Source organism: Notolepis coatsorum (genome assembly GCF_963971535.1).
Source record: "Notolepis coatsorum genome assembly, chromosome: 4".
Classification (NCBI taxonomy): domain Eukaryota; kingdom Metazoa; phylum Chordata; class Actinopteri; order Aulopiformes; family Paralepididae; genus Notolepis; species Notolepis coatsorum.
In genome coordinates this window covers 122,544,043-122,565,515 of record NC_140168.1, presented here as the reverse complement: position 1 = coordinate 122,565,515, position 21,473 = coordinate 122,544,043, and the positions used below count along the sequence as shown (strand labels likewise).

General features: G+C 38.6%; 1 protein-coding gene across 1 annotated transcript in view; it reads left to right on the top strand.

Annotated features, from left to right (window-relative positions):
* Positions 1-8,118: 8,118 nt before the first annotated feature.
* Positions 8,119-21,473, top strand: part of cd99l2 (CD99 molecule-like 2) — a gene marked incomplete at its 5' end in the record, with an annotated part of 77,688 nt that continues 64,333 nt past the window's right edge. The window contains one exon of the mRNA XM_084312090.1: positions 8,119-8,176. Within this exon, the coding sequence (XP_084168216.1) occupies positions 8,119-8,176 (58 nt within the window). The remainder of the gene's footprint in view (positions 8,177-21,473) is intronic.

Genomic DNA, 21,473 nt, shown 5'->3' with positions numbered 1-21,473 from the left:
AATAAAAAAGTCTGTAAATGTGTATTCTACATTCTTATGGAATGAATGAGATACAAAAAAATATTATTAAAAAAAAAAAAAAAACTTTTTTTTTGTAATTAATTTTGAGTTAATTTTCATAACGCGATAATTTGCTGTGTAATTAATTAATCTAATTAACGCGATAAACTGACAGCCCTAGTTATAATGAGTATATAACAGGTTATAATGAGTATATAACAGGTTATAATGAGTATATAACAGACTATAATGAGTATATAACAGGTTATAATGAGTATATAACAGGCTATAATGAGTATATAACAGGTTATAATGAGTATATAACAGGTTATAATGAGTATATAACAGGTTATAATGAGTATATATCAGGTTATAATGAGTATATAACAGGTTATAATGAGTATATAACAGACTATAATGAGTATATAACAGGTTATAATGAGTATATAACAGGTTATAATGAGTATATAACAAGCTATAATGAGTATATAACAGACTATAATGAGTATATAACAGGTTATAATGAGTATATAACAGACTATAATGAGTATATAACAGACTATAATGAGTATATAACAGGTTACAAAGAGTATATAACAGACTATAATGAGTATATAACAGGCTATAATGAGTATATATCAGGATATAATGAGTATATAACAGACTATAATGAGTATATAACAGGTTATAATGAGTATATATCAGGTTATAATGAGTATATATCAAGCTATAATGAGTATATAACAGGTTATAATGAGTATATATCAAGCTATAATGAGTATATATCAGGTTATAATATAACAGGTTATAATGAGTATATAACAGGTTATAATGAGTATATAACAGACTATAATATAACAGGTTATAATGAGTATATAACAGGTTATAATGAGTATATAACAGACTATAATGAGTATATAACAGGTTATAATGAGTATATAACAGGCTATAATGAGTATATAACAGGTTATAATGAGTAGATAACAGGTTATAATGAGTATATAACAGACTATAATGAGTATATAACAGGTTATAATGAGTATATAACAGGTTATAATGAGTATATAACAAGCTATAATGAGTATATAACAGACTATAATGAGTATATAACAGGTTATAATGAGTATATATCAGGTTATAATATAACAGGTTATAATGAGTATATAACAGGTTATAATGAGTATATAACAGACTATAATGAGTATATAACAGGTTATAATGAGTATATAACAGGTTATAATGAGTATATAACAGGTTATAATGAGTATATAACAGACTATAATGAGTATATAACAGGTTATAATGAGTATATAACAGGTTATAATATAACAGGCTATAATGAGTATATAACAGGTTATAATGAGTATATAACAGGTTATAATGAGTATATAACAGACTATAATGAGTGTATAACAGGTTATAATGAGTATATAACAGGTTATAATGAGTATATAACAGGCTATAATGAGTATATAACAGGTTATAATATAACAGGCTATAATGAGTATATAACAAGTTATAATGAGTGTATAACAGGCTATAATGAGTATATATCAGGTTATAATATAACAGGTTATAATGAGTATATAACAGACTATAATGAGTCTATAACAGGTTATAATGAGTATATATCAGGTTATAATGAGTATATATCAAGCTATAATGAGTATATATCAGGTTATAATATAACAGGTTATAATGAGTATATAACAGGTTATAATGAGTATATATCAGGTTATAATATAACAGACTATAATGAGTATATAACAGGTTATAATGAGTATATAACAGGCTATAATGAGTATATAACAGGTTATAATGAGTAGATAACAGGTTATAATGAGTATATAACAGACTATAATGAGTATATAACAGGTTATAATGAGTATATAACAGGCTATAATGAGTATATAACAGGCTATAATGAGTATATAACAGACTATAATGAGTATATAACAGGTTATAATGAGTATATAACAGGTTATAATGAGTATATAACAGACTATAATGAGTATATAACAGGTTATAATGAGTATATAACAGGTTATAATGAGTATATAACAGGTTATAATGAGTATATAACAGACTATAATGAGTATATAACAGGTTATAATGAGTATATAACAGGTTATAATGAGTATATAACAAGCTATAATGAGTATATAACAGACTATAATGAGTATATAACAGGTTATAATGAGTATATATCAGGTTATAATATAACAGGTTATAATGAGTATATAACAGGTTATAATGAGTATATAACAGACTATAATGAGTATATAACAGGTTATAATGAGTATATAACAGACTATAATGAGTATATAACAGGTTATAATGAGTATATAACAGGTTATAATGAGTATATAACAGACTATAATGAGTATATAACAGGTTATAATGAGTATATAACAGGTTATAATATAACAGGCTATAATGAGTATATAACAGGTTATAATGAGTATATAACAGGTTATAATGAGTATATAACAGACTATAATGAGTGTATAACAGGTTATAATGAGTATATAACAGGTTATAATGAGTATATAACAGACTATAATGAGTATATAACAGGTTATAATGAGTATATAACAGGTTATAATATAACAGGCTATAATGAGTATATAACAGGTTATAATGAGTATATAACAGGTTATAATGAGTATATAACAGACTATAATGAGTATATAACAAGCTATAATGAGTATATAACAGACTATAATGAGTATATAACAGGTTATAATGAGTATATATCAGGTTATAATATAACAGGTTATAATGAGTATATAACAGGTTATAATGAGTATATAACAGACTATAATGAGTATATAACAGGTTATAATGAGTATATAACAGACTATAATGAGTATATAACAGGTTATAATGAGTATATAACAGGTTATAATGAGTATATAACAGACTATAATGAGTATATAACAGGTTATAATGAGTATATAACAGGTTATAATATAACAGGCTATAATGAGTATATAACAGGTTATAATGAGTATATAACAGGTTATAATGAGTATATAACAGACTATAATGAGTGTATAACAGGTTATAATGAGTATATAACAGGTTATAATGAGTATATAACAGACTATAATGAGTATATAACATGTTATAATGAGTATATAACAGGTTATAATGAGTGTATAACAGACTATAATGAGTGTATAACAGGTTATAATGAGTATATAACAGGTTATAATGAGTATATAACAGACTATAATGAGTATATAACATGTTATAATGAGTATATAACAGGTTATAATGAGTATATAACAGGCTATAATGATTATATAACAGGTTATAATATAACAGGCTATAATGAGTATATAACAAGTTATAATGAGTGTATAACAGGTTATAATGAGTATATATCAGGTTATAATATAACAGGTTATAATGAGTATATAACAGACTATAATGAGTCTATAACAGGTTATAATGAGTATATAACAGACTATAATGAGTATATAACAGGTTATAATGAGTATATAACAGGTTATAATATAACAGGCTATAATGAGTATATAACAAGTTATAATGAGTATATAACAGGTTATAATGAGTATATAACATGTTATAATGAGTATATAACATGCTATAATGAGTATATATCAGGTTATAATATAACAGGTTATAATGAGAATATAACAGGTTATAATGAGTATATAACAGACTATAATGAGTATATACCAGGTTATAATGAGTATATAACAGACTATAATGAGTATATAACAGGTTATAATGAGTATATAACAGGTTATAATGAGTATATATCAGGTTATAATATAACAGGTTATAATGAGTATATAACAGGTTATAATGAGTATATAACAGACTATAATGAGTATATAACAGGTTATAATGAGTATATAACAGGTTATAATGAGTATATAACAGGTTATAATGAGTATATAACAGACTATAATGAGTATATAACAGGTTATAATGAGTATATAACACACTATAATGAGTATATAACAGGTTATAATGAGTATATAACAGGTTATAATATAACAGGCTATAATGAGTATATAACAGGTTATAATGAGTATATAACAGGTTATAATGAGTATATAACAGACTATAATGAGTGTATAACAGGTTATAATGAGTATATATCAGGTTATAATATAACAGGTTATAATGAGTATATAACAGAATGAGTATATAACAGACTATAATGAGTATATAACAGGTTATAATGAGTATATAACAGACTATAATGAGTATATAACAGGTTATAATGAGTATATAACAGGTTATAATATAACAGGCTATAATGAGTATATAACAGGTTATAATGAGTATATAACAGGTTATAATGAGTATATAACAGGTTATAATGAGTATATAACAGGCTATAATGAGTATATATCAGGTTATAATGAGTATATAACAGGTTATAATATAACAGGCTATAATGAGTATATAACAGGTTATAATGAGTATATAACAGGTTATAATGAGTATATAACAGGTGTGACGTACATGGGTACGTGGGTTGGTCATTATCATTATTACTGTATTTATGACACCATGTGATCAGGTTAGTATATGTAATATGTGTTATGTTTTGTATGTGATATGTGTGTGCCAATGCCATAGTAGCTAATGCTGTCCCTTTCTTTCTTTGTCAGGTGCCGCCCGTCCCTACACTGAAGAGTGCTGATTGCCTGATGAGTGGCAGCTGACGGCAATCGCCTCGAGGGGCGGGTGGATAAATACCTGACAGCACACACACATCCGGGCGCCTCTCTGTGTCAGTTACCAGTGACCAGGGTGTTGGAGGTTGTCACTGTTCTGCCATTTACCACTGTGTGTGGACAATTATATATTGTGTTGGCCTTTGTGTGTTCCACTTCCACTGTTAGGTGGTAAGTCCATTTGGTTCACACTGTTGTTTTTGGTACTGTAGCTTCATATTATTGTATTGCTGGTGTGCTTACCATGTAAGCTTGGTTGTGTCTTGTGGCACCAGTTATCTGTTCTGCCTGATTATCTGTGTGTTGGCTGGGTGATTTTTCCCCAGTTTCTCCCTACCCAGTGGGGGTTTAGTTGTGTCTTAGGACACTTCTGTTTGCTTAGGGTTTACCCCTTTATTTAGTGTTTGTCTCATCATATTCTTGTTTGTTCTCCCCTTACCTTTTTCCCTGTCTGTCTATTTGTTGTGGGTTTAATTCCCCTCTTTTACTATAATAAATATAATTTACCTTTTGGAAAACGTTTAGTTTATTTCTTACCTACCGGGACCTGTGATTAAAGCACCTACTGGACGGGCTGGTTTCATGTACAGCCCGCTCCAGCTATATTCTATATGGTCATCAGACCTTTGTACATGACACAGGTTATAATGAGTATATAACAGGCTATAATGAGTATATAACAGGCTATAATGAGTATATATCAGGTTATAATATAACAGGTTATAATGAGTATTTAATAGGTTATAATGAGTATATAACAAACTATAATGAGTATATAACAGGTTATAATGAGTATATAACAGGTTATAATGAGTATATATCAGGTTATAATGAGTATATAACAAGCTATAATGAGTATATAACAGGCTATAATGAGTATACAACAGGCTATAATGAGTATATATCAGGTTATAATATAACAGGTTATAATGAGTATTTAATAGGTTATAATGAGTATATAACAGGTTATAATGAGTATATAACAGGCTATAATGAGTATATAACAGGCTATAATGAGTATATATCAGGTTATAATATAACAGGTTATAATGAGTATTTAATAGGTTATAATGAGTATATAACAAACTATAATGAGTATATAACAGGTTATAATGAGTATATAACAGGTTATAATGAGTATATATCAGGTTATAATGAGTATATAACAAGCTATAATGAGTATATAACAGGTTATAATGAGTATATAACAGACTATAATGAGTATATAACAGACTATAATGAGTATATATAACAGGTTATAATGAGTATATATCAGGTCCAGGTGTGTGTGAGTGAGAGAGAATGAAGGACAATTGCTTGCTGTGTGAGAGCGAGAGAGAGAATTAAGTACATTTGCTGAAATACAGTTGTTCTTAATTTTCTCACTTGCTATGTGAGAATGTTAGTTATTATGTTCTCAATGCCCCTTGCATTGTATGAGTTGTGTGGAAGAGTTTGCTAGTTCTAGTGTAAATTGTGGCTATTGTAAATTGTGGCTGTGTCTGACAAAAGTTAACAATAAATAATGCTATTAGGAATACATTTGCCTCCTGTGTGAACTGTGCATAGCTGAATAGACTGTATTTTAACGTCATATGGTGGTACTTGGAGAGCCAGCTACGTTCTCAGGTGGTACTTGGTGTAAAAAGGTTGAGAACCACTGCCATAGACAATGAATTGGGAGAGATGGAAAAGATGACACTGAGAGCAGGAGGAATGTTCTGTGTGTACAGGTAGATTTTCAGTTTCAGAACTGAGAACACCATCATAGAATAACTCATTTGGGTATAAAAATTTAAACAAACATTCTGTGGGTCCACAAAATCACCGTCCTCACCCCAAGACATCACACCTGATGACATCACAAGATTGAGCCTTACTTTACATTTAGTCATTTAGCTGACGCTTTTATCCAAAGCGAATTAAAAGTTCTGTACAATAAGTCAGCAGGATAATAACACATTTTAATTCTTAATTTGGGTGGTGTTCCCCTTTAACGTCACATTAAATAATATGACCTAGTGACAAGTCTCGTGTCACCCTCAATATAGAAACACATTAAAGACTAACAATAGAAGACAATCGCTATAAAGTGATGCGACTGGCTGAGCTCAGGCTTAGCTAACATGGCTCTTCTTAATGCTGTCTCATCGTGATGTCATCTCTCTAACGTCCAAATCCTGCCTTCATCAACTCTTACCGGAATCAGAGCATCCTATTCCTTTCGCAGCATTGCGCACAGTGTAATTATTGATTTATTTCGTTGACCTGTTCCCCTGAGACAAGTAGGCCTATGTCACTGGAGGGGTCGCGGAGCAGGTTGGGGGTCCAGTGTCTTGCTCAAGGGTACTAGCACTGGGGTGTGGAATGGGACTGAAGCTGTGATATTCTGGTTACAAGACGATCTGACCACCCGTCTGAACGACTGAGATCTATACTGATAAAACATAAACTTCATAATACACTTATAATATGGTATAACTCCACGGGTAAAAGGGTCTAAAATAGTATTACTATGAATATAATAGAAAATAGCCTATAACACTTCGTTTGAATAGACTAGAATTGAACAGAACAGAATCGAATTGTGAATGAATGAATGGATGGATGAATGGATGAATGGATGAATGGATGAATGAATGAATGAATGAATGAATGAATGAATTAATTAATTAATTAATTAATTAATTAATTAATTAATTAATTAATTAATTAATTAATTAACACTTTATTTAACAGATTGCACAATGGTTACAATACAGTACGGCTCAATACACACAATTGTTAAGGGGATGCAGACCAGAGAAAGACGTTTGTCTTGTTTACATCAGGGTCCCCCATTTTCAATTCATAGTGTACTTCGTATTCAACAGAGAAGTTGGGGAATTATTGTCTCGGCCTAATTATGCCCAAAGACCTAGTTTCAACATCAGGACATTAAATAACGGGATTTAAATCGGTTTCTTCTCCCCCAGAGAAAGGGAACCAACAGAGAGGGGGGGGGGAGAAAGGATCCGCCCTTCGCTCCCGTGTAACGTGATTCTACACGCTGCCTTTTTCCTGGGCTCTTCTTCGTATGCAGGCGGGGTGGTGGTGGAGCTCACTCACACACACATACACACTGACACACACTCACACACACACTGACACACACACACACTCACACACACGCTCCGGTTCATTCCGTTCGCACTGCAGACAGACTTGGTTGCAGCCAACAGTTCGCTCCTCCTGCACCGGTCTGTAGCTGTGTGGTATATTATAGCGGGTGGATCAAAATAAAGGCGCTCAACTGCCTCTCTATAGCCACGCAACCAGGCCGTAAAACAGTAAAATATCTGCTTTACTAAAAGTATAATAACGATATTTTTTTGGACTTTTTTTTTTTTAAGCCATGATGGGGAAATTCTCGGCGTGGTCTCTCTTTCTGGCGCTGTCTCTGTTGGCAGTGAAAGGTAAGCGATATTAGCTGTTCTTTGTTGAGGGGGTTCCATGGCCGAGCCTTTCCCCTCTGATTATAACGGTCCACCACCGGGCGCGCGGCTCGGACAGGCCGCTGTTACACCCGGCATCATGGAACTAGTTGTTACAGTTACGCGTTGCGGCAATACATGCAGCTGTTTTAAAAACCCCACTCAGCCAATAACCCGCATCTGTCTGCATGTCTGCGGCCAATCATGGCCACATTGATTGACCGAGACCTATATAGGGGTTGTTGTAATTTATAACTTAAATCGGTCACTTTTCCTTCCATCCCACATTGATTGATTGAATTATATTTGATGATGAGATGGCATAAAGGGGGTTCATTGACCAAGAGTGGATGATGGACAGATATGGGGGAAAAAAATTATGAAATCTGCCACCGGTCTTTTGCAGTCTGGTCACATAGACTGCCGCCGGTAGCGGGACATAATGTACCGGAGGAACGGATATATGATGAGCAATATAGACACATATACACGCGAATGGCAGACGGTAGAGAATTCGCTTCTGGAGAAATATAGACTATTTTTTTTAGGGATCATGGTCGGTTGAATTGGGGTAGCGCGTGGTCATCTGCTCAATGAAAAGAGCCCTTGTTGAGAGACTTAATTGTCTAGATAATTGTCTCAAAATAATTGACTGGCTGGGGTGGGTCACACGCACAAGCGCGCGCACACATCCTGCAGACAGCACGGTGTGAACGCAGGTTATATCTATTCTACACTAGTAATCAGTGGGGTCTCTATTTCACTCCCTCCCTCCTCTCTCTCTCTCTCTCTCTCTCTCTCTCTCTCTCTCTCTCTCTCTCTCTCTCTCTCTCTCTCTCTCTCTCTCTATCTCCTTTCTCCTTTCTCCTTTCTTTCTTTGAGAAGGGCTGATCTCTCCGCCATGGCAGGTGCAGGTCTGAACCTCAAGGCTGCCAGTTTCCCCTGCTGAGACACACACACACACACACAGGCACACACATGCACACAAAAAACACACAAGCGCATGCACATCCAGACAAGGACAAGGTTGTTTATCTCTCACACACACGCACGCACGCACAACACACACACACACACACACACACACACACACACACACACACACACACACACACACACACACACACACACACACACATTATGCATAATCACACACTCATAAGCGCACACATAAATACACATGCACACACACACACGCGCACACACAGACCTAATCATCAAGGCATGTCACCGTGAGACAATGAGACTTGCTTGTCTTTTCTTTGTGCTATTGTGCATCTCTCTAGACACATTGGAGCTGCTTTGGAAGCTTGTGTAGGATCCAGACAAGCAGCAGAGAAGGATTAGTGCAAACTGGGCATAATTTGGCTTCAGGGTCTGGATTTCGGGGTTGATCTGCGTGTGTCTGTGTGTGTGGTGGGGGGCAGACGGGTATGGGGGGGGACTCAGTTGCAGCTTTGAAAAGGAAAAGTCTGTGTGTGTGTGTGTGTGTGTGTGTGTGTGTGTGTGTGTGTGCGCGTGTGTGGGCGCTTGCGTGCATACAGTTTCAAGTGTGTGTGTGTGTGGACGCGTACATACTCGTGTCTGTGCACGTGCTTGAATGCCCGCATGCTTGTGTGCGGTTGTGTGTGTGTGTTGAATTTTGGGTTGCGTTACAGCCACGCCCCTAATTAAATGTAATAAGATCAATGGTCACGGCCATGTGCCGGCCGCCCGGTGAACAGATGAATTGATTATTTATTCACAATATCACACACACGCCACCTGTGTCTTATCTGCCACGTGTCACACTAGACACTGTGCTACTTGTTACCTGCTGCGAGGCCAGCTCAGGCATCTGTCTATCAGCAGCAAATGGGGTGGGGCAATTCACTTTTCAATTCCAGTGAAGGATGTGGGGTTTTCTTCAAAGTTCTAATGAAAACCGTTGTTAAGACTTTTCCATCCTTTATTAAAAAGCAATTGAGAAGGAAGGTTTATTATTGTGATTTGATAAAACTGCGATTTATGTTGAGATTTTGAATTTGGCCAACTGAAATTGAACCCAAATCAAATCAAATCAAATAAAATGTATTTGTAAGGCCCGACAACACACGTTAATGTCCCCATGGGCCGGACACGTCTTCTTTAAACAAGTCAAGAAGAAACATCACAATAAGTCAAGAACAAAACAAAAACACCATAAAGTCCATTTTTTTTAAAAATAAATGCAACACTCCCAGACATACCCCACGTGAAGGTAAGGAAAAACTCACTAAAACCTAGCGATAGGAAAAAATGCACCACAGGCAATGTGGAGGAGAGAAACCTTAGAAGGGCAATTCAAGGGGGGATCTCCCTTCTTAGATGTCGGTGATAGTAGTGTTGCAGTAAAACAGGCGAACAGTTGATAAGCATGCACTCATGTGTGGTGAAACAGATGAGTGCATGCGATAGCAACTGAACATTTTGAAAGATTAAAGATAGAGCTGATAGCGGATCTATTTGAGGCACAGGGGCGGCGCAGAGAGGGTCGCATCCTCCCGGTCGTCATCACGGGGCGTCCAACACGCCGATCATCACTCTGAGACAGCCACTCACAGGGAGACGGGACAGGCGTTAGACAGTTTGCGTGATTGTGATGGGCGGACATAGCAATAGATACAAGTGTTAAGCATATTATGTGAATAGAATAGATATATGTAGTAAGCACATTATGAATAGAATAGAAGTACTTAACCCAGCAATGAACTCCACGTCTAAACCACGTTGACAGACCACGGACAGAAGACGGTAAGAAGCTGATCCATGACCTCGGTGGTGCACTCTTGGCCAAGACCCCGAGACATCCACCACAACCCACAACCCTGATGAGGCTTTCTTTCGGAGAGGTTAAGGTGGGCGGTTGACTGTGTGGTGGTTTATATGTGGGATTCAAGGCTCTTGAAGAGACCATAGAAACCTTTAAAATAAATAAATATAAAGCTGCCAAAAGCCTCAGCCTACTTTTTTTTAATATATCTTTTTAATAATATTTATTTTTGGGCTTTCTGTATTTTTCACTCATCCCAATTTAGTCGTTATGCCAATTCCCTTCCTGGTCGTTGCGTGCATTGCCCCATTGCCTTCCTGGGGAGGGTGTAGAACTACCACATGCCTCCTCCGATACATGTGGAGCCGCTAGCCGCTTGGCTGACAGCGAGGAGTTTCAATGGGGGAACGTAACGTATGCAGAGGTTCATGCTATTTCCCCCAGATCTCCTCCCCTCCCTGATGAACAGGCGCCCCGACCGACCAGTAGGAGTCACAGTTTACAACGACCAGGACACATACTCCACCGGCTTCCCACCCGCTAACGCTGCCAATTGTGTTAGTAGGGACGACTGACCAAGCCGGAGGTACCGCTGACAGCTGGATTCGATCCCAGAGTCTCTGGTAGGCGAGTGCTTAGTCCACTGCTCTACCCAGCTGCACTCAGCCTAGGGCTGGGCGATATGACCAAAAACGTTATCGCGATAAAATTATAAAATTATTTTCATATAATTCGATATCGATAATTATCGTCGATATAATGTCCGTCAAGTTTAATTAACTTCTTATGCTGCTGCGAATGTCTCAAGTCGAGTTGATGTCGTCATCAGTCTGCGCACGTTAGCCGACAAGCGGAGTATCTCATGACAATAAATATGACACTAAAATACTCTCTTCCGCCACAATATATTGAAACGAGGTCCACTGTATATCCCACACTACCATAAACGTGGCCTCAGAATTCAAAACACACACATACTCGGCACGTAAATATATAAAAACAGCGACGTGCAAGCTAGTTAACCTAGCCAGCCTGTTGGTTCTAAGCGGAGTATTCCATGACAATGTGCTAAATATGACACTAAAATACTCTCTTCCGCCACAATATATTGAAACGGCGTCCACTGTATATCCCACACTACCATAAACGTGGCCTCAGAATTCAAAACACACACATACTCGGCACGTAAATATATAAAACAATGCCGTGGAAGCTAATTAGCCTAGCAAGCCTTGTTGAGTGAGTCCTACCTCCTTCCGGGTCTCGGCCATCTCCTTCACTGATTGGTTGTTAGCTGTTGTGCGTAAGTACGTCATCACGTAACGCTGGTTGTTGTTAGTGAGTGTGTTGAGCCGAGGCTGAACGGAGGAGATACTATTGGAACGGAGCCAAGCTTGGAAAATCGATATATCGAAACTTTGCGACCACGTTTCATGTTTATTTCGAGGAAATAATTTATCGCGATAGTTATCGTTATCGTTTTATCGCCCAGCCCTAACTCAGCCTACATTTTTAAATGTCATTCACTGCCATTCATGTTGAAACGGTGTGTAAAAAACATTGTACATGAACATAGGTAGGCAATTCACCAAATTTTTTAAATCACTACATCATTTATTTGATCTAGAATTACTGTATTACTTTAAAACAAGCCATTCAAAATCACCTCTACTTCCAAGTCTCGTGGTCACAGTTCATGAACGGGGTCCGAACCAACTGGGAAGCTTGTGAAAATGTATTTGCTCTCTTTTTCATATTTACTTATAACCACCACCGGCTTGAACAGGTGTAACACGTCATTCTATTTTTAGCATTTCAAACTCACATTTTTAGCTTGAAGATGGCTTTGAACAATACATTGAGTTTTAGTTAACTTTGGCAGACATTTTCAGGTACATTCTTTAACGTTTATCAAATATGGACAAAGTGTAAACAAATGCGATATCTAAAAAAAACAAAGCAATTTGGGGGGGGGGGGGGGGGGGGGATGGTCGAGGTTTATGTAAACTGGCCGATGTTGACAACAGGCAGTGACATGTAATAACACTGGTATGGTCCTTTAACCCATTCACTGCCGCACTACCAAAACGGTTAACACTTTCACGGCGACAATACACAGAAGGTTTTAACCCTTTACTATCACACGGTTAACCGGCTGTTGTGTGGCAGTGAAAGGGTTAACCTTCTGTCGTGTGGCTTGTGAAAGGGTTCAGATGCCTCGAGCGAGACACTATACCGGATGTGGTTCACATGCTCTCAGCAATGGAACGTTTGTGATTATAATTGATTTTTTTAATCCTTTATTTAGTCAAGTTCTACTGAGATTAAAATCTCATACAAGTGAGACCCCTGAGTACACAAAAGATTCAATTCACAGCATCAAGTAAATGGCACCAAAATATAACACACACGATTTGAATACAATAATGCAAACAAATATAGGCAAATCCCTGCATACTACTGTATGCAGGTTACAGCCCCCCCATTTGGTAGAATAAGTACTTGATCACGTATGGTTGTGCACGAATGATACAATCTATGCATACTTGATCATAGCACCGTGTTGCGCTCATGAATTAATCATGACCGTCTCGCCGTAAAACACATTAATTTACATTTGAAGTCACAGTAGAACACACGTGCAGGGGTGTAAAAAGTACCCAGAAATTATACTTAAGTGAAAGTATGGGTACCGTCTCAAAATCTGACTTAAGTAAAAGTCAAAGTATCTGGCTAAAAACACACTTGAGTAAAAGTAAAAAAAGTCCTACTTTTAAATATACTTAAGTACTAAAAAGTAAAAGTAAATTTTTTTTGGAAAGGGATAGACCAGGGGTCTCAAACTCATTCCATCGTCGGCCAAGTTTTCATTTTAACTACACATTGCACCAGGTGAGTTAGTTGAAGAGGTGAGCCAATTAGTGAAATCATCAGCTGGTGTTTAGGCAAGGCTGGAATGAAACCAAGCATACACTCTGCCCACAATGGAATGTGTTCTGCGATAGACAATGCTGGAATGAAAGAACAGTGGACACTTTTTTTGCATTACAATTATTTAATGCACTTCTCCATTGAAGGTAAACTAACATGGACGGCATTCACATCACAGCATGAATAATATCACAATATTAAAAACAGAATGGTGTATCCTGAATAATATCACAATATTAACCACAGCATACTGGATTATCCTGAATAATATCACAATATTAAAGGCAGAATACTGGAGTACCCTGAATAATATCACAATATTAAAGACAGAATACTAGAGTACCCTGAATAATATCACAATATTAAAGACAGAATACTGGGAGTACCCTGAATAATATCACAATATTAACCACAGCATAATGCGGATTTGACTGTCTATTCTTCTGATAGCAGGTGTTTAATCAAAGATCCCCGCTTTCTAGTGTTGCACAAGGACCAATCAGCATGGGTATGGGCGGGTTCATTTTCCATTGATGGGGATTTGATTGGCTGTTTACTTGCACCTCGCAGGATTAATAACGTTAACGTTAGTTCGGCCAGATAAACAATTAAAATATACTAATTAAAATGGTTGGACCTGTGAGATTTGTTCTTTGTAGGTCTGCATTTTAAATGTAAGGAGTAAAAAGTGTGTTTTTTTTCTCTGAAATGTAATAGAGTAAAAGTACAAAGTATACAAACCTAATAATACTCAAGTAAAGTACAAATCCCCCAAAACAGTACTTAAGTATTGTAACAAAGTACAATTACTCAAGTACTTTACACCCCTGCACACGTGTAAAATTCAATACATGCGCACGCACGTGCACGTACATGCAAAGAAGACTAGCACACACAAACACACTAGCACCCATGTATGCGCACACGTACAGAGGGCATAGTTCGACAGAGTGGCTGTCTGTTGTCTTGAGCTCAGAGTCCTCTTAGCCTTTTATGAATTTAGTCTTTTATCAGTACAGCTCTGCCCTCGTTCACTGAGGTTCCGGTATGGTTGCTCTCCGGGTCTGACACTGTCAGATGTGCCCTATCCACTCAATGAAGCTCCTTTTATTCACTGAGAGAGAGGGAGAGGGAGAGGTGGAGGGAGGGAGAGAGAGGGAGAGACAGATGGTGTGTGATGTGATTTCTAAGTATTTTTCAGGTTTTCAGGGTATTAGGACATGCAACTCTTAATTTCTAAGAGAGACAGACAGACAGACAGACAGACAGACAGACAGACAGACAGACAGACAGACAGACAGACAGACAGACAGACAGACAGACAGACAGACAGACAGACAGACAGGCAGGCATTCAGACAGACAGGGACACAGACAGATACATAGATGGATGGATGGATAGATAGATAGATAGATAGATAGATAGATAGATAGATAGATAGATAGATAGATAGATAGATAGATAGATAGATAGATAGATAGATAGATAGATAGATAGATAGATAGATAGATAGATAGATAGATAGATAGATAGATAGATAGATAGATAGATAGATAGATAGATAGATAGATAGATAGATAGATAGATAGATAGATAGATAGATAGATAGATAGATAGATAGATAGATAGATAGATAGATAGATAGATAGATAGATAGATAGATAGATAGATAGATAGATAGATAGATAGATAGATAGATAGATAGATAGATAGATGTGTAGATAGACAGATGGACAGGGATGTAGACAGACAGACAGACAGACAGACAGACAGACAGACAGACAGACAGACAGACAGACAGACAGACAGACAGACAGACAGACAGACAGACAGACAGGGGTGTAGACAGACAGATGGACAGGCATGCAGTCTGTCTCTGTCTCTTGTGTGTTAACCTTGAAGGATGGCCTCTTACAAATGTGTCAGTGGGAAGTCTGGATCTGGCCTCCTACTAGACACTACAATATGGACACACACACACACGCACACATGCACATGCGCACGCACACACACAGCATTTTATCCCCATAGATCAACTCAGCCTCAGCCCAACAATGGATCCACAGGGGCACATATACACACACACGCGCACGCATGCACACACGCACACGCACACACACACACACACACACACACACACACACACACACACACACACACACACACACACACACACACACACACACACACACACACACACACACACACACACACACACACACACACACACACACACACACACACACACACACACACACACACACACACACACACACACACACACACACACACACTGTCCAGAGCCCCAAGAGTGTTGGATGCTGCATGACTCATAGCAGGGCCAGTTATTATCAGAAACCATGTGACTATGTGAGGTCATTCAGTCAACGACAAACTGTAGTAAGATGAACTCGGTCATCCGCTAGTCATTGTGGCCCCGCTGACAAAAAAAAGTAGTTTTGTCATGACCTCATTCTGAGCCTGCTCATCTGACCTCTGCAGTTGCCATGCGCCCTTGCTCGTCTGTTTGTCTAAGTTCTTCTCATTATTATGTCTAAGTTCATCTCATGCTATTTGATAAATAAAGGCTAGCTGTTTTCTTATGCTATATTTTGATTGTCGGTTTTTATTCTGAAAAAACTTTTGTATTGATTGTAAATAGGTTTGAGGACAGGAGTAGGCCTATGCATGAACCATGGAGTAGGCTACGCTAATATTACCTCTGAAGGGAAGTGATCCAGTTGATATGGATTTAACTTGGGTTGAAATTTTTTCCCTGAAGCTATAGTTCTAAATCACATGCTCTGTGCTTACTAAATCATTACATCTGGTATAACAGCATCACTAAGGCTGGGACTTTATCGCATTAATTTCGATTAATTAACTACAGAAAGAATTAAAAGTTAAAAGAATTGATGCATTTAATCGCATGATGATTTTTCTTTATTGTGTAAGAATGTTACCCTTCAAAGGAGACCAGACTCATACATGTGCTATACGTATAAAGTATAATAAATCGCAAATAGTTTTTCATAGTCTGGTTCATAAAAAAATTTAAATAAGAGAAATTGAGATCAATCAAGAGTTCTTTTTTTCCAATGGTCAACTGTTCTGGAATGTACTTGAAAGTACTGCGTTTTACTTTTACCTCGAAAGTGCTTGAGTTTACAAAAGGTCCTTTGCGCTATATATATTATTCCTAAAATTGCTGCACTTTGTTAAAAATAGCATTGATCTGTTGGTGTAGTAGCTAATACAGGATTTTGCTGCTTAAACATATAATGTATATTCATTGATTCACTCGTATACCAAAATTAATTTGAATTGAACATTTTAGCTTTTCGCATCAAATATTGATATGCGATTAAAATGTGATTAATTTCGATAAATTAACTATAAAGTGTCGAATTAATTCGATTAACATTTTTTATCGAGTTGCACCACTAAGCATCACGTTCCAGGCAAAATCCAGAGTGGCCAGCCTGCTTAAAATTGCCTCAAAGATAATCAGCAAATCCATAAACCAAACATTTCTGGAAAGTTACACTACAAATATGTTGACCCATAAGATCATAGAAGATCCTCACATGTATTACACACAGAATAATACGAGCTGCTACCCTCACATAGGCGCTTCAGATCCCCCAAGTGGAAACTGAAAAGAATCAAAAACTAATTTGTGCCACATTCAATAAGTAGGATGGAACACGCCAACATTTTGGGAAATTTGCTTACCATCTTCTCCAGAGAGAGACAAGAAGATAGATACCAGTTTCCTCTCTGTGCGTTCAGTGGAAACCTATCTGGCTGCACGTTAGCTTAGCACAATGACACAAAACACATGTCTGTACCAACACAGACAATAAATTATTATATTATCTCATCTCATCTTATCTTACTAAGCAACTGCATGCACTTACCTAAGCAAAAGCACACGTTTTGCCAAATTCGAATATTAAAAATTCAAAGTCTAATAATTATAATTGGCAGTAGTTGTTGTTTATTATTTATTTTGACTAGCGGAGTGCCCATTCGGGCGAGGCTGTTTGGAGCATGTGAGCGTTCAGAACACATGCTCGCTTGGTCTCCGGATGTGCTGCTTGCATGTCTTTTTTTACCATGCATATCTTGTATCTTATCTATTTAATTTTTTCTATGCCTATTTTATTCAATTCAATTCAGTTGTGGTGACCCGTGGTGTGGCTGCTTGCAGCGTTGTGGAGACCCGTGGGGTGGCTGCTTGCAGCGTTGTGGAGACCCGTGGTGTGGCTGCTTGCAGCGTTGTGGAGACCCGTGGGGTGGCTGCTTGCAGCGTTGTGGAGACCCGTGGGGTGGCTGCTTGCAGCGTTGTGGTGACCCGTGGTGTGGCTGCTTGCAGCGTTGTGGAGACCTGTGGTGTGGCTGCTTGCAGCGTTGTGGAGACCCGTGGGGTGGCTGCTTGCAGCGTTGTGGAAACCCGTGGGGTGGCTGCTTGCAGCGTTGTGGATACCTGTGGGGTGGCTGCTTGCAGCGTTGTGGTGACCTGTGGGGTGGCTGCTTGCAGCGTTGTGGAGACCCGTGGGGTGGCTGCTTGCAGCGTTGTGGAGACCCGTGGGGTGGCTGCTTGCAGCGTTGTGGAGACCTGTGGGGTGGCTGCTTGCAGCGTTGTGGAGACCTGTGGGGTGGCTGCTTGCAGCGTTGTGGTGACCTGTGGGGTGGCTGCTTGCAGTGTTGTGGAGACCTGTGGGGTGGCTGCTTGCAGCGTTGTGGTGACCTGTGGGGTGGCTGCTTGCAGCGTTGTGGAGACCTGTGGGGTGGCTGCTTGCAGCGTTGTGGAGACCTGTGGGGTGGCTGCTTGCAGCGTTGTGGAGACCCGTGGGGTGGCTGCTTGCAGCGTTGTGGAAACCCGTGGTGTGGCTGCTTGCAGCGTTGTGGATACCTGTGGGGTGGCTGCTTGCAGCGTTGTGGTGACCTGTGGGGTGGCTGCTTGCAGCGTTGTGGAGACCCGTGGGGTGGCTGCTTGCAGCGTTGTGGAGACCCGTGGGGTGGCTGCTTGCAGCGTTGTGGAGACCTGTGGGGTGGCTGCTTGCAGCGTTGTGGAGACCTGTGGGGTGGCTGCTTGCAGCGTTGTGGTGACCTGTGGGGTGGCTGCTTGCAGTGTTGTGGAGACCTGTGGGGTGGCTGCTTGCAGCGTTGTGGTGACCTGTGGTGTGGCTGCTTGCAGCGTTGTGGAGACCTGTGGGGTGGCTGCTTGCAGCGTTGTGGAGACCTGTGGGGTGGCTGCTTGCAGCGTTGTGGAGACCTGTGGGGTGGCTGCTTGCAGCGTTGTGGAGACCCGTGGGGTGGCTGCTTGCAGCGTTGTGGAGACCTGCTCATCCAATCTACTTCACACTCAACACTGCACTCTCTTGGATCCTCAGCAATACACCCGCCAAATGTAAAGTTCATTGTTATAGCGCCACCATCTGGCCAAATGCCACCAAATTCTACACTGCACTCCCCTGGGTCCTCAGCGATGAGCAGTTCTTGAGATATACGAAGGACAGTCATGCACTATAGCGCCACCATCTGGCCAAATGACAACTTTCATATTGACGGTTATGAAACAAAAAGCAGACGTACATCAAGCATGCAAAAAGTATAAGTTCAGTTTGAAAGGAGGTTTGAATAATAATAAAGAAAAAATAAATCAGTGTTGACAGACTGTTATACACCAAATGGCTTCAACAACAGGCCATGGAGGTGCAGCATAACATAGACACAACAAATCCATTAAAATATAAAATATTTAAAATGTTATTTTATTTAGCGGTATGAGTATCCCTAGTGCTTAGTGTAAAGACTCATTGTGTGTCCTCTTAACACTTTGAGTGCCAGCAACGAGATTTCTCGTTAGTTCATGCCAACCGCTGAGTGCCAGCCGACGAGAAATCTCATTTTTAATCGTTATTTTTTTTATTATCGATTTCCATTCATTTTTCATCAATATAGCCTCACGTTACCAGTGGGGATCTGTCTGAGCTCGAACAGGGAAAATACCGCCCCCTATCGTCTCTCCGGATGGTACTGCACCCCATTGGATTGAATGAAACGCATGGGGAAAAAAGAGTCCGGATTCCACATTTGACTTGTCAGGCAAGTAACCGGAGACGATCCCAGTCATTGCCCACCATCAGAACAGCGTGGAATATGTCTTTCGACTAGTGATGCACCGATGTGAAAATTGTGGCCGATACCGATAACCGATATTAATATTGCTGTTCTGGCCGATACCGATATTTACCGATGTCGATATCTCTGTATAGAAAACACTTTTTTTATGATAATCAAATAAAGAGCTATTTTCCAAAACGCATAATTTTTTATCAGAAATGACTGATATTTTGAAACTATTTAAGGCCAAAACATGTAAAAAGAAGAAGAAAAAGATTAAAAAAAAAAATTTATATCGGCCCTATCTTGATATCGGACCGATACCGATGTGTAAAAAAACTGCCATATCGGCCGATATTATATCGGCGGCCGATATATCGTGCATCACTACTTTCGACCACCCAGTGTTGGATCAATAAACGCGATCGATATTTGGAATGGCGATCAGGAATTGGAATAATCTTTAAGGAATCTATTTTACCAGTATTGGGATAATCAGAGCTGTTTTCACCTATCAACGTGTCCCATATGTGTGTGTGGCTGTGAGTGTGTGTAGCTGATCAGGAAATAAGATAATGGATTTTTCAGCCCGCTTCTATAGCGTGCATAAGTACACATATACTATCGATAATCTAGCGTTTATTTGAAAACTATTCATAAATAGGCCGAAAAGTGACAGCGTGTTTTGTGTATTACAGTAAAGCGCGTTTCCTGCAGAATCTTTTTTTTTCTGAAAGTTTTAAAAAACGAGCGTTTTTCAAAATGGCATAAAACGGAAATGAACCGATTAAAAAAAAAATCCGTTTCGACAATGTTGACTGCAAACAAGTCATTGATAAGCGACGGTCGTATTAGACACATAGTCATAATTTAAGATATAGTTTATGCGTTCACAAATGTGAGAGCTCTGTCATTGAATAGAGCGGTGGCACGCAACGGGGTATATAGGACTGGCACGGCTGGCACGGAAAGTGTTAAGATACAATGTACAGTTACTACTAGTAAGGTTACTAGTTCTAGTGGATAGGGAAAACACACACACGCACAAACACACACAGACAAGCGCACACACAAACACACACAGACATGCACACATACACACACACACACACACGCACACACGCACAAACACACACAGGCATGCACACACATACACACAGGTCACTTAGACATCTGTGTTTGCAGACCTGTTTCTATTCTTAGTCACCTCGACACACACATCTACTGTGTGTGTGTGTGTGTGTGTGTGTGTGTGTGTGTGTGTGTGTGTGTGTGTGTGTGTGTGTGTGTGTGTGTGTGTGTGTGTGTGTGTGTGTGTGTGTGTGTGTGTGTGTGTGTGTGTGTGTGTGTGTGTGTGTGTGTGAGTGAGTGTGTGTGGTTGTGTGTCCTAAAAGAATTCAACCTATCCGGTGAGGCTTTGCCCAA